The sequence below is a fragment of the Arvicanthis niloticus genome, chromosome 11 (assembly GCF_011762505.2).
Source record: "Arvicanthis niloticus isolate mArvNil1 chromosome 11, mArvNil1.pat.X, whole genome shotgun sequence".
In the NCBI taxonomy this organism is placed as follows: Eukaryota; Metazoa; Chordata; class Mammalia; order Rodentia; family Muridae; genus Arvicanthis; species Arvicanthis niloticus.
In genome coordinates, this window is record NC_047668.1 from 53,321,565 (window position 1) to 53,340,329 (window position 18,765).

Genomic DNA, 18,765 nt, shown 5'->3' on the forward strand with positions numbered 1-18,765 from the left:
ACTTTTGCACACACATGTATGCACATACAAATTAAATAAATGCTTTAAAAAGTAGAGCTAAGATGAAACTCAGAATTAAAACTACCCATGCACATTCAAGACCCATCAAAATCCCTATCCTTTTAGTAACAATAGTTTCTGGTACATTCTATACATGTCTTTATAAAACAAACATATTTTACAGCATATTTGGAAAAATAAAGTCACAGAAAGTTTAAAATAAGTCTAATATCAATTATGAATATACATGAGTACTTGTAAGAAACGTTCATTTAAAAAGAAAATCAACACTATTACAGGCCCTAAATCATAGCAAATAATCCATGTACTCACGAACAAACAGAAACAATGCGTCCTCACCTGGTCTGAGCAGATGTTATGTTCCATTCCTCTCGCTGACCAGCACCTCGTGATTTTGATTTGTCCTTGCAAACAGAATCCGGCTGCTTCAAAGTGCGTTTGGCTGGAGGAGATACGTGGCTGTCACTTAAGCTTCCGTCAACCTCAGCCTTCTGAAAGACAGCAATAACAATGTATGTAATGTTCCTATCAAGATTAATATGCTTTGATAATAATATGTTTTTGTTTTAATTTATATATAAGGAATTTGAACTAGCCTGTAAACACTGTCTCAAAAACTTAAAAAGAAAAAAGACAAAGTTCATGAATGCCTGAGGTGCATCTATGTGTCTCTGTGACATGGCGCCTCACACTCACCTAAATATCCATTAGACAAATCCATTAGACAAAGTGAGGACTCCACTACCATGTAACCTTCCAGCTCAGGAAGTCATAACACATAGCCAAGCCATTCAAAGCCAAGCAAATTTTGCCAAGTTTCTCCACAACAGCTCAAGTCCAAGATCCTATCCATGAGCTAGCTCACTGTACCTAATAGTCAGATCTCTCCACTTCACTTTGCAGCCAAGCCTCAGTCTTTAGTTCCCTTTAACAACCTTGACTGTAAGAATATAGTTTTCAGACTAGAATGATCGCTCACACCTGTAATCCCACCTCAGAGGCTGAAGCAAAATGATTAACTTAAATGTGAAAACTGCCAAAACTACACAGTTGAGTTCTAGAAGTACACCACAAGACTCTAAAAACAAAACAAGAAACAGAAGGGAAGAGAGCATGGGGATGGAGGGAAAGAGAGAAGAATAGAGAGAACAGTTTTCATTTGCTAATCCAATCCCCCAGTCAGCCTGTGTCTAGGTGATTTTCCTTATAATCTGATTGAAGCCATACATTTTTTAGAGAGAATGTATGGAAATAATGTTGTGTACACTAACTCACCCTTCCCCCACCACTTGACCATAATACAGGTCAAGCTGGTACCTGTCAAGTTTTTCCCATCTGTTTCACTACATGATATTCTGATAATTTTACCAATATCCTGACTCTGAAGCAAACCTCCACCCAGACCTTGACTGTGACCGTGACTCTTACCTACCTGCATCACTACCTGCAGGTGTAGTTGGCATTCTGCTGTGAGGGAAAATGTCCTCCTTCACTAATTTACTCATTTCTATCAAGTATAGACTCACGGTTCTCTAGACTACAAAATTTTTTACTCTTATTTTATTGCTTAAATTATGTAAGATTTGGCTAAAAGGAGACCCTTAAAAGGTGATTCCTATATCTTCTCACATACCCTATGATTAGGAATACTTTTTTACAGAAGAATTTTCAGAACTCATTTTGTACTTTCTCTTTCTGGCTCTAGAAATAATCGTTTCTGCAAGGATCCCTGGTTCCATTTGGTAAAAGATGATATTTAAGAACTAAGAACTAGTACTCGCTGTACTTGCTGTTACTGGAGTCTCACTCCAGTAAGCCCTCTCAGAAAAAAGCCACACACATGAGCACAGACACATACCTATCTATTTGTAAGCCATAGATAATGAAAGGCATGGACTTATCCCAACACTGCTACTATCTATCCCACATCATATTCCACCCGTTCTTATCCTCTTCTATATTTATAAAGCCTTCTCAGATATAAACTTGGCTTTCACTATTATCAATACATTTATTTAACTCTAGGCATAGTGGTTCACACGTATAATCCCAACACCTAGGAAAAAAGCAGGGAGAGCAACAGTGGCTGGACATGGTGATGCACACCTGTAATCCCAGCATTTGGAATCCCAGGTAGATCAGGAGTTCAAGGCTATATCCTCCTTTGCTACAGGAGATCTTGTCTCAACAACAAAATGGGCCTAGTTTGCTCTGCAGCACCACAAAAAAAGGAAAGGGTATCATATGCCATTCTAGATAAGTATTTCCAAGGCATATATAACCAGCAGCAATATGCCTAACATAAGAATATTTGAGAAAACCTAAATCTGGGCACAGGGGTTACTTAGGTCAAGGGCAGCCTAGGAAACATAGAGACCCTGTCTCAAGAAAGAAAATCCTTGCCGGGCGGTGGTGGCACATGCCTTTAATCCCAGCACTTGGGAGGCAGAGGCAGGTGGATTTCTGTGTTTGAAGCCATCCTGGTCTACAGAGTGAGTTCCAGGACAGCCAGGGCTACACAGAGAAACCCTGTCTCGAAAAAACCAAAAAAAAAAAAAAAAAAAAAAAAAAAAGAAAGAAAGAAAGAAAGAAAGAAAGAGAGAGAGAGAGAGAGAGAGAGAGAATCCTTTAGATAATCTAATTGTTTCCTTTTATACTATACACTTAGGAAAATGCACTAAGATTATTCAATTTGTAGATATGTATTTTTATATTTTCCCAAAGCAATTTGTCTGCATTATACTAGTGAAAATGTAGTTATTAGTAGCTGAGACTGTAAGTGATAGTGCTTAATATCCATGAAGTATCACCAAAAAAAAAGTTACTAGAAAATATACAATTAAATGTGTCCATGTATATTTGAAAGACATCTATTTAATAGAAAATTTTCTCCTAGAACTAGATAGAGCAAGCTGGCTTCAAACTCAGAGGTCTGCCTGCCTTTGACAATTGAATTGCTGGGATTCAAGGTGTGTGCCACCCTCCCTGGATGCCATATTTTTTTCTTTTTCTTTTAAAATTTTTTACTTTATTTTTCAGCATTTCTTCTTTCCCTTTCCTCTCTCCCATATCTCCCTCCCTACTTTTCCTTCAAAAATTTGGCCTCTTTTTTCATTAACTGTTATTCAATGCATAATGTATATGTATATACATACATCTGTTTCTAAATATAACTTACTCTCCTTGTATGTATGTTTACAGGGCTGACCATTTGGTGCTGGACTTCTGATCCTCTGGCTCTTACAGTGTATCCACCACCCATTCCACAATGTTCCCTGAGCCTTAAGCACAGAAGTGTTTTCTACAACTATCTTTCTAGACTGGGCTCCACAACTCTGTGCATCAATTGGTTGTGATTTTCTGTAGTTATCTCCATCTGTTGCAGAGTGTGAACTATTTTTAAGGCCACAAGTACTAGTACTGACTACACAAAAAGAAAAGCAATTACAAACTCAAACATAGGAACCTGACATGAAACACATGCCTGAGATCCCAGCACTTAGGCTAGAAAATCACAGATTCAAGGCTAGTCTGGGCTACAAAGTGAGACGAGAGAGAGAGAGAGAGAGAGAGAGAGAGAGAGAGAGAGAGAGAGAGAGTTAGTTAGTTTTAAACTGTACAGTAAGTTCTTGCTTTCTCTAATACTGTCCTTTAACAGAGTAAATACTAAGACTCTGAGTTAAGTTAACTTGCTAGTCCAAGATCAGTCTAATAAGTTACAAAAGAAAAAAAGAAAACCACCTAGAAGTTGATAATGATACTGAATGACTTTGACCCACCACTGGGGAGGCACGAACAGGTAAATCTCTGTGAGTTTTGAGGCCAACCTGGTCTATGGAGTTAGTTCCAGGCCAACCAGTTACATGTGAAACATTACCTCCAAAACAAACATCAAGCAACAAAAAAAGAAAGAAAGAAAAGAAAAAAGGAAAGGAAAAGGACAAGAAAAAAGAACATAGGAACCTTTCCTTGAAAGGGGAAAAGGAGAAGGAAGGAAGGAAGGGAGGAAGGGAGGAAGGGAGAAAGAAAGAAAAGAAAAGAAAGAAAGAAAGAAAGAAAGAAAGAAAGAAAGAAAGACCTAAAGTTTTGCCCTTTCATTTCTAAAATAATTTTCTGTATTCTATCTCAGAAACTGCTTTCTATTATACTTGTGGTCTCTAAAGAGAAAAAGCTGTAAAAGCCACTTAAGTCAGCAATCCCTCCAAGACATGCACACTAGCCATGCAGTATGCAGGCCAACAGCACAGGCATCATCAGTCTGGGAGCTATGAGTGGGTCATCTCTGTAAGAGGAAGGGAACTATTATGTAACATATTCTAAAGTAATTACTGAGAGGACATACCATACCTTCTAAGCTCAGGTACATTGTAACAGAAACTAATACCTATAAGCTACTGTACCAATTTAGATAGCATAAGTCAGCAATATTCCTTTTTTTCTTTGATACAGGGTCTCACTATGCACCTCTTGCTTTTCAAAACTCACTCTGTAGACAAGGCTGACCTCAAACTCACAGAGATCTGCCTGCCTCTGCCTCTGCCTCCCGAGTGCTGGAAATCACACCCTGCCAGCATTATTCCTTCTAATCAAATCCTATCACTCACCATTTAAGACTCTTTTTTACATTAAATCTTCCTGAAAAAGCCCTAACCTAAATTATTGTATCCTCCTAATATCTGCAACATTTATACATCATCATTTCACAAGCTTATTTGACCAAGTTCTTTATCTGCAAGTACTAAAATGTTCCAAACAAAATTCTGAAGACAAGTACCATGTACTATGGAATTAAACGTAACAAACAAAAAAGAAGTAATTTTTTTTTGAAGAATAGAACTTTTAAGCAATCTGTCCATATAATTTTCTCAATATCAGTAAGTTTTTAGTAGCCTTTCTAGTTCCACAATTAGGAAGTTGTAGGCTGGGCATAGTGACTTATACCTTTAATCCAAACACCCTGGAGGCAGAGAAACAGGGAAAAGTGCAGAGTAGGGATGTACTGTATGAAAGAAGAATAAATAAAAAGAAATAGAAAAGCCGGGCAGTGGTGGCGCACACCTCTAATCCCAGAATTTGGGAGGCAGTGGCAGGCAGATTTCTGAGTTCGAGGCCAGCCTGGTCTACAGAGTGAGTTCCAGGACAGCCAGGGCTACACAGAGAAACCCTGTCTCAAGGGGGGAAAAAAAAAAAAGAAAGAAAGAAAGAAAGAAAAAGAAATAGAAAAAAAAAGATCCTTTACCAAAAAAAGATTTGCTAGACATGGTAATATATGCCTTTAATTCCAGCACTCATGGAAGCAGAGGCAGGCAGATCTCTGAGTTGAAGGCCAGCCTAGTCTACAAAGTAATTTCTGGGCTACCCAAAGAAACGAAACAAAACAAAACAAAAGCTTCTCTCAAACTGCTGTCTCTCAAACTGCTGTCCAAATACCACCTACCTGCATTAGTCATCATAAACCATAACCTGCTGAACTAGAATCTCTGGAGGTGGGGTGATCTAACAAGGCCTTCAACTGATTCTCAGTAAGCAAGTTTGAGGGCCTCAGGTAAATAACACAACTCAAGTATCAACTGAGGCACAGCCTCCCAACTGATGCACTAGACCTGCATAGTCACTTCTTTTTCCATGAGAGGGTTTCAACGTGGACATGGGCATAACAAAGACCATACCTCAGCATAAACAGTACTACAGAAAGGTTCCTCCTTACAAAAGAATCTAAGGATTTAAGTAATACAAATAACCAAATCTAAATACGTATAAAATAATTATTTTAACACCATTTAATTATCTTCAAGGTTTGGGAAAGCTTTTATCTACAAACCTGATACTAACAATTTCCCTTTAATAAGCTGATCATAATGCTCAACCTGAGCTTTTTGATCTTCACAGCACTTTACTAGTAATTATAGCCTAACCCTTTGAGGGTAGGTGGTACTGGTTTCATGACAAAGATATTTCAGAGAGGTTATGCAATCTACCCACAGCCATTTAGCAATCTGTCATAGTAATTACAATCCATGAGGGAAAAAAGATCTTAGACTAAAAAAATAAATTCAATTAGCAAACATTTATTGAAAACCTACTATGTACAGAAGATATTAAGAGAAGGAGTAAAACTGACTTACTTGAAATCAATACAATTCATTGGGTTGATAGAGTTACAACACTGATATAAATATTTATAATAGCACAAAATTCCCAGAAAATGAAAAACCAGAAATAATTATTAAAAGAGACAAAGGGTCCCACAGTTAGATCATACAGTCTTATAGGTATGAAGAGTCTTTTCCAGTTTCCTTAGCAAGACCACCTTTTAGTCTATCTTTTAAGGGGGTGGAGGACAAGTAGGCACATTCCAAGACTCATTAGAAAGCTCAAAATGCAGCGGATCCTCTTTTTTCCCTTTTATTTGTTTAAAAAAAAAAAAGCACAGAGGTAGCAGTTACCATGACTGCGGAAAACAAAACTGGGCCTGCTCTTTATTTACTTAAAGCCAGCCATTGACTACCAAGTCCAGAAACTACAGGATAGAAAATGTCCTGAATGTTCCTCAGATATCCCAAAAGCAGTGCTTACTTACAGTGTTTCTAAAAAATTATTGTAAAATTATGTGCAAGCGCAAACAAAGACACGCAAGTGACAAGTGACCAGAAGTTACAGAAAAACAAAAACAGTCTGCAATAACTTAGATGCACCTCTTCCAGACAGAATTCTCTGGATGATAGTTTGTTTTTAATCTGAAAATGAAAAAGGAGTATCATGACACAGGCTCTAAGCTTGAATGATCTAAACAGTAGTGGGCAATGGGAACAGATACTACACACTGTCAACTGTGACTGAGTAGAGAAACTACCACAGACTGGAAGTCAGCCTCAACCCCACATGGAGCGATACCACTGTGAATCCAAACCTGTAGAGACTGTTAAAGCATAAGGACATATGGTCTTAAGTGCAGACTCTCGGCAGCTCTTGTCTCCCCTGATTTACTCTTTCCACACCATTTACTAGCTACCTAGTCTTGTTAGATATACTAAAGATTATAAGGGGTGTGACAGTCCCTACCTTTTAAGAAAGTTAAAACCTAACACCTAGGTATATAAAAACTTAAGTGCTGAGACTACTGTCAAGTAAGAGTAGTTTTGTTTAGTCTCTTTGTAGGGCAAGTCTATAAAAATTAAAATACAGATCAAGCAAGATGTCTCAGCAGAAAAGCTGCTTGCTTCAAAAGCCTGGCAGGACCCAAGTAAAGATAAAAGGAGAGAATGAACTACAAAGTTGTCCTTTGGCCTCCACATGTGCACTGTGGCACATGTGGTACACACACACACACACACACACACACACACACACACACACACAAATAAAAATTTTAACTAAAATAAAACCAACTCTAACCCAGTGATTTCACTTGCCCTGAAAGAGAGAGAGTCATGGTAGCACATACAATCAATCACAGCAACAGGGATGCAGAGGCAGCAGGAACACCTTCAACTCAAGGACAACCTCTTCTACACAAAAATCCAGAACAACCAAGGCTACCTAGCAAGACCCTGTCTCATAAAAAAGGGCAGGAGACAGAGCAGACATCTAGGCCCACAAAGCTGTGAGGCACACACACCTTCTTGAATATAGAAGCTAATGAAGACAGCCTGGCCACTGTGTGCTGGATGAAGCTGTACGTTCCAGCAAATGGCTGGCCCTGGCCAAGTGCTCCCAGAATTTCTATGGTGGTCACTCACCCTGGACAGTGCTTAGGGACGGCCAAAACAGTGCTAGCCAGCTTTCCCAGTAACCGCTGCAAGTGGAGCTACAAATCTCCGTCTGTGATAAGTCAAAACTGGACTGTGGAGTCATTTGTTTCCTTACACACATATCCAGTGAATCTTGACCTTTCCCAACCTACCTTGTACCTGGGTCACGCCCCCACCAAGTCAAACAGGGACTTGATCTTCATGGCTGATCTCTTTCCAGCCACAAAGCCCCCTGCTGCAACCAACTCCCAGCGCTACTCAAAATGGACATACCATTTTTATTCTAAGGCAGATCTCTATGAGTTCAAGGCCAGCCTGGTCTACATACAGAAAAAACAAAAAAACAAACAAACAAACAAACAAACAAAAAACAGGGTAGGGGTTAGAAAGATGGCTCAATACTTGTTGCTCTCTAAAAGAACCCAGGATCACTGCCCAGCACCCACATAAAAGGCTCACAACCATAGGGAACTCGAGTCCCAGGGATTCAATGCCCTCCCTCAGCCATTATAGGCACCAAGCACACAAACAGCTTGCAGGCAAACATTCATGAAAATTCTCTGCTACTTCAGAACTTTGAAACACAAAGAGCACTTGAGCCCAGGAATTCAAGAATAGCCTGGACAAAATGGCTAGACTCCATGTCAGAAAAAGAAAAAAGAAAGGGGGTAGGGATGGGGGAAATACAGAAATTAAACTATATATATATATATATATATATATATATATATATATATATATATATAAATGCAAGGTCAAAAACAAATAATAAAACACCATCACGAAATAAAAAACTTTAAGGCCAGGCTGGACAAATAGTTCAGTGGATAAGACTGGTTGCTGCAAAAGCATGAACGCCTGGATTTAAGTGCCCTAGCTCTCACATCAAAAAGAAAAAGAGCTAGGCATAACCATATGTACCTGTAATCCCAGCACGGCGGTTCAGGGTAGAGGGGCAGACACAGAAGTGCCAGAGCTTGACTATCACCAGCCTAACCAAAAACCAGGGAGCCCAGGTTCAGTGAGAGAACCTATCACAAGGAAAGAAGGTGGAGAGTGGCTGAGGGACACGCAAGGTCCTGTTCTGACCTACTAATGTGTACTTATGGGCATAGACACCTGTGTGTATGTGCACACACACAAAATCAATGGTCTGGAATACTTTGGAAAACAAGAAATAAAATAGTGACTTCAACAACAAAAAATAAAGAGGTTTGGGGGAAAGACCTTAACTGGCATTTTATTAAAAATAAATAAATAAAAATAAAAATTAGTATGGGTAAAATGAGTTTTTCAAAGCCAGTAACTAAAGAGACAATGTTAAATATCTAAATATCAGTAGAAATGTGGAAATACAAGAACTTTTATATACTATTCCTAGACAGAGACAAAAATAGAAAATCTGGAGTAACCATTATTTTTAGTACATGCATACATACTCATTCCTAGGATCTATCTCAACACTATTCCCATACCAAACCTACAAGAGGCACTATATAAAGGTTTTAATTGAAGCAATATTGAAGCATTGTAAGTACTCACTCAGGACTTGAAAGTGTATGGTTAAATGCAATGGGCACACTCTATGACGGTAGCAATCAGACAGCAATCAGACATTGACTATATGTATTCACAACCACTCAGAGGCTGAAAATAAAGAGTTAAAAACTACAATGAGCTCTAGAACTAAATACTACTCATATAAACTTATGTATGTGCACCTAGTCACATACCATATTCAACTGAATGTTGATGACACTGATCATTCATCTGGCACAAGCACAGACTGACTGCAGACAAATAATGATCACCTAGTCTAGTAAGCACTGTTTTCTATAACCTAGAAAGACTAGGCTTTATTAGAAAGATAAATACCTCATTTTTTTAATTGTGCTAATGTCTATATAGCAGATTTCCAATGAAATATTAACTACAAAAATGTGCTAACTCCCAGCAATGAGAACAAGATAATGAAATCTATGCATGAGAATATTCTAATGAGGGATGTAGCTCAGTTAGTAGAATGTGTGCCTAGCATGCTTGAGGCACTGGATTTGAAGCTGAGCACTACATGAATTGGATGTGGTACAGACTGTAATCTCAGTACTCCAAGAGCTATATAACATAGCAAGTTTGAAGCCAATATGGGCTATATGAAGCCCCATTTAAAAAAAAAAAAAAACTAAATGAAAAGCCCTAACGAAACCTACTATTTTGTATGTTGACCTAAAAATAAAAGTAACAAAAATATAAGCCAGGGATGGTGGTATATACCATTCTCCCAGCACTCAGAAAGCAGAGATAAGTAGATCTCTGGAGCCTGATTCACATAGCAAAATCCAAGCCAGTCAGGGCTATATAAACTCTCTAGAATAATAATAACAATAATAATAATAACATATTTTTTTAAAACCTTCTTATATAAATTACTTAGAAATTACCATCACTCAGCAAGGTAGATATTTATAAACTAATTATACTAAATAGTGAAACTTTACAAAAATGACTTTACAATTTCTATTACATTTTCAACCTATGACTTTTTACTCAAATTTTCTTCTAAAGGTACATAAAGCTCAGACATTAAATTTAGCCAGAACCACGTATGGTAGCACTGAAGAGAGTAAAGCAAAAGGATTTCACAGTTCAAGTGCAGCTTGAGACTTAAACACAGCAAGATACTGTGCCAAAAATTAAATAGGTAAGAAAATCTAAAGAGTAAACATTGCACAACGTTGTAACACAGAGATTAGTTTTAGACTCTACTTTATTCTTTACATTTATTGTAAATTATCCCCATGATTGTGAATTGTTGCTTTGTTTTGTGTGTATGTGGGTGGTGGGCATATGGAGGTCAGAGGGCTGCGTGTAGCAGTTGGTTCTCCTCTCTCACAAGTAATGCAATGTCATTAGTCTTTTCTTTTTTTTTTTTTTTTTGGTTTTTTGAGACAGAGTTTCTCTGCATAGCCCTGGCTGTCCTGGAACTCACTCTGTAGACCAGGCTGGCCTCAAACTCAGAAATCCACCTGCCTCTGCCTCCCAAGTGCTGGGATTAAAGGCGTGTGCCACCACCACCCACCCGGCTGTCATTAATCATCTTAACTACCTTAAATAAAGTTAGCTAGCACTAGAAATTTTTTGCAATAAATAAAAATATTAACACAAGAACTTTAATTTTTCTCTATTTCTCTGAAATAAGATTTCTACGGTAAATAAAACTGAGGGTTGACAGACAGGTTTTTAAAGTAACTTGAAAATCTAAAGTCCAATAGTACCAGATCACACTATTCATTGTCTCTCAAACACTCTTAAGGGAAAACCAGATTACACTAAGTTCACTAACCACAATATGCAAACAAACTGGGTAGCACATGAGAGTCATGTCTGTAACCAAAGCCTCTGTCAATTCACTACAACAGTATTCCTTTATTTCCTCACTTCAGTCTAAATCTGCCACTAAATGAGGTATCTAAGACTTTAAAGACCTTTTCTAAAAGGAGACAAGAACAAGTATAATTCTGACACAATGATCAGGCAAACTTAATTTCCAGATGCTTTTGGCTTCATCCAAACCCATGCAGGAACTGACTGTTCAAGAGGTAGTTCTAAAAGGCTGCTAAGTTATCCAAATAAATGCAGATCTCAAAGAAGGGTTAATTATATTTTTATAGTATATACTTTTCCCCCTCCCACTAGGCCTTAAACATTAAGAGGCGTAAATTTTGTGGTATACCTACCTCATCCCAAGCACTATGCTGGAGTCTAGAGACTTCAAAAGTCCTAACATTCAAGAAGTGTACAACTCCGAGAAGGCAACTCACGCAGACTCTATTGTGAATGGGACCTCAACTTGCAGAACACATCAGCCAAGGCAGCGTGTGCTCAGCCTATGGAGCTGAGATAGAGTCCGAACTCAAGGACAGCCTGAGCAACACAGAAGACTGGATCTCCTTTGAAGCCACATCTCAACAACAAAGAACATGAAAGAATTCCATCAAAACATTCAGAATGTAGAATCCAGAACTGTAATTGAACTTATCTATGTCAAGTGATTTTGTCAGAACCAATTCACTCCTTTTTCTCAATATGCCTATCCCATATGACTTAATGTATGTAGGGGCTAAATTTCATTTGTCCTATATTTTTTTTTAATTTTTTGTTTTATTTTTTAATTATCTTTACTCTTTTTTTACAGTCCAGTCATTATCCCCCTCCAGGTCTGCCCACCGACAGTTCCTCATCCAATTCCTTTTCTCCCATCTCCAAGATGCTGTCCCAACCCCCACCCCACCAGGCCTCCCCACTCCCTGGGGCCTCAAGTCTCTCAAGCTTTAGGCATGTCTTCTCTCACTGAGGACAGACCAGGCAGTCCTCCGCTGTCTGAGTGTATTCTTAAAGCACTGGATTTTCATTTCACAAAATAGGCCAGCTCATCAAATTACTCTTTGCTTACCCATTAGCAGATACATTGAGCATCTTATTTATATCACATGTTGGAGTAGGCTGAATAGAGGAATTAATAGGAAAATAAAATAGAGTGCCTACCCTCATGATGCCTACAGCCAACTGTCGCACAGTCTAAAGGTACTAGGTACACTCTCTATAGTTATTCTACAGTTATTCAAAGGGCTAAGGCAGGAGTTCAAGATCAATCTAATCAACATAGCAAGATCTCAGAGAGAAAGACAACCTAAAGAGGCTTCCCCCACCCCCACCCCACTCTGGAGACAGGGTTTCTTCTGTGTAGTCTTGGCTGTCCTGAAACTAAACTCCCTGTGTAGACCAGGCTGGCTTCGAACTCACAGAGATCTGTCTGTCTCTGCCTCCCAAGTGCTCACCACTGCTTGTCACAAAGGGTCTTTTTCTATTGTTGGTTTGGTGTTTGTCTAATCATTTGTGTATTTGCTTTTTTGGGAGGGTCTTGGTCTGTGGTCCATGATGGCCTACATCTCACTATATAGCAGCCCAGGCTGGCCTCACACTCCAGCAGCACTCTTCCCTCAGCCTAGAGTGCTAGGATTACAGGGATGAGCCAGCATGTGCAGTTAAGAGAAAGACTTTATCTTATCTCCAGATAAGTACAAAACAATATGAAAAGCACTACCAACATATTCATAACTCAAAAGCACCATAAGACAGCAGCATACACTCAAATTATTTAAACACCAATACAAACTACAACCTGACATATATAAGATCCTTAAAAGGGCATTTGGGGGGTGGGGGGGAGTGCGGTGAGCAGGGTGTTTAGGAACAGAATATGTACTTAGCATGTGCAAAATCCTAAGCTGAATTCTCACCTCCTCAAACGGGGGAAATCTAGTTGATACTTTTCTTGGTTTTGTTTGTTTTATTTTGTTTCACTTATTTTTGAGACAGGGTCTATCATCCAGACTGGCGTCAAATTCCTAAGGCTGATCTGACTCCTGGAAGCACAGTTATGCAGCACTGTGCCCAGGCTCCCTATTCCACACACACCTTGGGTTTCTAAGACAGGCTGTCACTGTGTCGAAGCTCCAGATGGTTATAAACTCACCCTGTACCCTCGGCTGGCCTCATACTCTTAGCAATCCTTCAGCTTTCTCTCTCTCTCTCTCTCTCTCTCTCTCTCTCTCTCTCTCTCTCTCTCTCTCTCTCTCGTGCCCAGACTTACAGGTGAACACTACCACTGCCAGCTGTCACTTACATTTCAAGTTAACATATATACCACATACACTTTCTCCATCAGCTTTGTACTCCCATACAACACTTTATCCAAAAATCAATACATCTTTTCTCTCCCAGGTAAGGCATTCTGTACAAAATTCTCCCCAAGAAAGGAAACATAAAATTGTAATGTAAAACCCAATACTTAGTATCAAGATATAAACTCAAGGCTGTGCACATAAATGTTCATCTCCTAAACAAAAATACCTGACAGTTCTAAGTAATGTAGCACTTTGAGGTAGCCCCTTAAATAGCATCAATTTCCATTCCAAAGCAAACACAGTTGGGTTCCAATAGTTCTCATAACAAGTGGTAATCCTACCACCTGTCCAGCTGGCTGTCAGAAATCAGGATTTCTCTATAATAAAAAATTAGGAACATCCAGTAAAAGTTCTAAGAAACTATCAAAAGATGTGAGAGAATACTGGCTTACTCTGGGTTCCATCCCCATCATCAAAAACAATTAAAACCCTAAATAGACGTTTCTCAAAAGAAGGCATGGGAATGACTAACAGGCATATTAAAATGGCACAATATTAGAAAAACACAAATTAGAAAAAAAAAAAAACTAAATGGGGGTTCTAGACAAGGTCTTACTACATAGCTCTAGCTGTCCTGAAACTCATTATATAGACCAGGTAAGCCAGGCTGGCCTCAAACTCATAGATATCTGCCTGCCTCTGACTACTGAGCCTTTAGGCATTCTCCACTACACCCTGGCTAATATATATATATATATATATATATATATATATATATATATATTTTTTTTTTTTTTTTCCTTAAAACATCCAGAGTGTGGTAATGCACAGCTTTAAACCTAGCACTAGGGAGGCAAAGGCAAGCATCTCTTGAGTTTGAAGCCAGTCTGGTCTACATAGCAAGTTCCAGGACAGCCAGGGCTACACAGAGAAACCCTGTCAGGGGTTGGGGGAAGGGAGACATCCATAACATGTTGGTGAGGATATAACCAAAGGGAAGTCCATTTTATTTCATATCAGTGGGTAGGGAAAATGGTGTAGCAATCCTGGAAAACAGTGGAAGATTCTCAAAACAATAAAAATGGAACCACCATATGATTCATCAATCTCACTTCTGTATATTTACCCAAAGGAACTGAAATCAAGACTCTAGTGAAGTATGCCCTGCCTGGTGGCCCACGCCTTTAATCCCAGCAAACAAGAAACTTAGGCAGGTAGATCTCTGAGTTCAAAGACAGCCAGACTACAGATAAATCCTGTCTTGAAAAATAAAAAGCAATTAAAAAAAAAAAAAAAAAAAAAAAACCACATAGGCTTGAGAGATGGCTCAGGGGTTAAGAGCACTGATTGCTCTTCCAGAGGACCTGAGTTCAAGTCCCAGCAATCACATTGTAGCTCACAATATCTGTAATGGGATCTGATACACTCTTCTGTTGTGTCTGAAGACAGTGACAGTGTACTCTTATAAATAAAAATAAATAAATCTTTAAAAAAATATTTCAAAGAGGTAACTGAATTTCCATATCTACTGTAGCATTATGCATTAACAGAAAAGGTATAAAAATTATTAATGTCACAAACCAGATAAATGAATAAAGAAAATATGGTGTGTGTATGTAGAAAAGAAAGTATATACAAACATTTAAGAAGGAAATTCTTTCATTTACAACATAGCAAACTTGGAACACATTATGCTGAGTGAACTAAGCCAGACATGAAAAGATACTGTTTGATCTCATTTGTATGTACAGCAGAAGACAGGCAAACTCAGATATGCAGAATGAACAAGGATGATTGCCAAGAGCTAAGGGGATAAAGATCAGGGAGGCAGCAGTCAAAGCCAACAAAGTTTCAATTATGCCAGATAAATAATTCTGGAAAGCTACTTATTGACTACAGCTAAAAATATTGTATCACACCTAAAAAGAAATACACTGTAACATACCCACAAAGGAATACACTGTATCAAAGCAAAAAGGAAATAATTGTACCATTTCTAAAAATAAGATTGGTAACAATAAAAGTATTAAAGAGAGCAGGAAAAATATAGAAGTGATCACAGTTTCTGTGATTTTCAGGGTGGTGACAGTTTTCCAGGTTTATCCTTTTTGTTTTAAATTGGGTTATTTATTTACTTTACATCCAAATCACAACTTCCCCTTTAAAGAGCTGTTTGTTTGCTTGTTTGTTTTTTGAGACAGTTTTTTCTGACTACACAGAGAAACCCTGTCTTAAAAAAAAAAAAAAATTTCAATACATGCAGAATGAATCCTAGTTTATCTACTTCCCTACATAGACACCACTTAAGAAAAAGTCAAAATTCTAGGAATAACTTTTGGTGCTATGATTTTCTGAGGGAAATGAACAAATAACAAGTGAAATGAGTAGAATAATTTAAAAATCATGAGAAGCAGAGGAAAGCCAACATCAAATATAGAAACAGCATATGAGTATGAAAAGAGGAACTCCTTAATTGCTGTGTACAAAGAGGAAGGAGTAGCTTCATATATACAATAGAGAATCTTCTAAAGAAACAAAGTAGCAATCCAAAGAAACAAAGTAGCAATCCAATTCGCATCCAATTAGTCTCTGCAGACAGGAAAAAATGTCCACTAAAGACCCCACAAACACAGACGGTAGGTTTAAGCACCAGAAAGAATGAACTAGGAGAGCTAAATTCCAATAACATAAAAACAAAGTAAAGGGCTAATCTGATTCAAATCAATTCACTTCAGAAATACATACCATGTTTTGGATAGGTAACACTATATAAACATAATAAATTCAGACCTGTAACTTTTCCTCTTCTACAGGTCCAATCGCTCATAGTATGAGAGTATCTCAAAATTTTCTCAGAGAGAGCAATTTACATTCATCATCCGATATAGCTATAATGTAAATCCCTTTAAGAATGAAAGGCAAATATTTCAAAGTAAATCTTAAGAGCCAACTGTTTATGGTCTTTTAAAACACTTTAAAAAGAGTTCTCAAGATAATGTTTCATTAGTATCCTTCTAGAAAAACAATATCTTTCATTCTTCTGGCCATTTAAAAGCTACCAAGTGTTCATTTCTACATCAGACTATTGATTCTTTGCCTTTTAACATCTCCAGAACAGCTGCCTGACAAATTACCTCACCTTATTCCTCAGGGGGTAAGGACAGCATGAGATCCCTGAATTCAAAAATGGGACCACAAACTGATCAGTGAGAGATGAGCTAATTGCCTCAGCTGAGTTTGACACTGCTCTGATAGAGTAGGCATTCATGGCATGGTACAATTACATGCTTATACTCTAGATATTTAATCTGCACTTAAGTGTAGAGGACACACTGTTCCTTAAAATTATGTAAGAATATGATAGCATCAGTAAGTTAAGAAATTTGTACATTAGGATGGTTTCTGGAGGGAAAAAAAAAAAAAAAAACAACTCCGGAATACTTAACTCAACCAAAGAACTCTATACACTCCAAAAAGTCTACTAAATTAAGACAGCTCAAAAATACTTGCCGAATTTCTCAAAAAAAAAAAAAAAAAAAAAAAAAAAAAAAAAAAAGATTTCCAAAGATACAATACTTCATAGCATGCTTGCTGTATATACTAAGCATATACATAGTATTTCTGTTGTATATACTAAGATTCATTCTGATTAGTGTCAAAACAGTATGTTTTCAGAGAAAACGTATAAACAAGCCACAACTTTGTAAATCCCTACAAAACCTTACATATGCTAAGTAACAAAAATGGTGTGAATTTAAAGGAATATTTTGAAAAAACAACACTGTTCAGCCAATTACTCTTAGAAAGTTACTCTTTCTAGGCAGAATCCACTCCTTGAGTTCAGAACCAATCTCATAGTAACACAAACTTCTCGCTAACCTTAAGAGTGACATTTGTGCTAGCTTCATGTTTTACACGACGGGGAGCTAAAAAGTTCAGGATCTCAGATCTCATTTTAAAAGAACTAAAGCAACTCTTGCGTCAAGTGTCACTTCTGCAATTGTACGGACCACAACAATGCTAGTTTGACTTTTGTAAATCATTTGCTTAACAGAAGTGTAGAAACCATGTCCCCTTGGGATGACGATGCCCCTTCGACACGTTTCTTTATACATACTCCCTTTGTGACTTGAAAGTCCTGTGGTCTCTACAAGAACCTTGGCTAGCTGGCTGGCTCACCCTACAGCTTACAGCACCATGTCTGATCTGCCTCGCCTAGAGAGGCGTTAAGCGTTGGTTTTGTTTTTAAAGTTGGTGTCAGAGCAGCTACAAACTTTTTGCAGCATCCCTGCCTGCCTGCCAACTGGAGCTCTGTTCACTTCCTTACCAACTTGAACCACCCCCAAACTAAGTAAACTCAGACAGCAGCAAGAGCTGACACACTTTCAAGAAGGGTTTGACACCGCAGAAAACTTTCACTTCTCTCTTCTCCCCTTCCAAGCCAGGGACTGCAGCCCTACATTCTTGCTTCCTCTAGAATTCCCCTCTGAAGCCGGACAAGGACACGGATGGCAGACCGTTCTAATGTCCCCGAAAAGGACCCCGAGAGTCATCTCTCGTGGACACAAATGCTGTTCTTTACACAAAAGAACCGGGCCGGCACAGCAAAGGTGCTGGAGTCGCGGCCCTTCGGCGGCTGCCACCCTCCACCGCACCCGTAAGACAATCTCCGGCCAGACAAAGCCCGGGCGGGCCGGCCAGCACTCGCAAGCCTCGGCCACGGGCCGCCGCTCTTACCCGGGCCTCGTCCAGGGCGCCGCCGCTTCCCCCGGCCTTAGCTGCCGGGCAGCTGGCCGCGCGCGTCTTGGAGGAGCGGGTCCGAGAGGAGATGAAATGGCTGCTGCCGCAGGTCGCCCCCGGCTCCGCTACGGCCCCAGGCCCAGGCCCGGGCCCAGGAGACTTGGACCCGAGAAGGCGCAGAGAGCTCTTCCGGGTGTTCACCATGGTCCAGCCAGGGGGACCGGGTCCACGCTGCGCCCGCCGCTCCCGGGAGAGGGGAGGAAGGCCGGCCCGCCGGCGGGCAGGGGCCGGCGGAGCCTTGCGGGGCCGGCTCGCGTTGCCTCTCCGGGACGCAGGCCCGACAGGCTAGAGCAGAGCAGAAGCTAGCGGCGGCGCGAGGAGGCAGGAAGCGGGAGGCGGAAGCAAGGCTGCAGGCCGGCCGCACAGACCCTGCGCCCGCTCAGCCGTCCTCAGCGGGAGCCGAGCGGAGCCGCCATGTCTGCCCCTTTCTCTCTCGTTCTCTCTCTCTCTCTAGCCCTGTGCGTCAGGGCTCTGGCGCCGCAAGGCCGACAAGGCCGCTTCTGGAC

At 39.5% G+C, this 18,765-nt stretch overlaps 1 protein-coding gene across 3 annotated transcripts in view; it reads right to left on the reverse strand.

Moving 5' to 3' along the window:
* Atad2b (ATPase family AAA domain containing 2B) overlaps positions 1–18,545 on the reverse strand; it is a 123,076-nt gene extending 104,531 nt beyond the window's left edge. For all 3 annotated transcript variants that reach the window (XM_034514117.2, XM_034514116.2, XM_076942139.1), the window contains exons 1-2: positions 18,197–18,545; positions 361–512 (exon numbers count right to left, since the gene is read on the reverse strand). In XM_034514117.2, the coding sequence (XP_034370008.1) occupies positions 361–512; positions 18,197–18,403 (359 nt within the window). In that variant the 5' untranslated portion in view covers positions 18,404–18,545. The remainder of the gene's footprint in view (positions 1–360; positions 513–18,196) is intronic.
* Between the last annotated feature and the right edge of the window lie 220 nt (positions 18,546–18,765).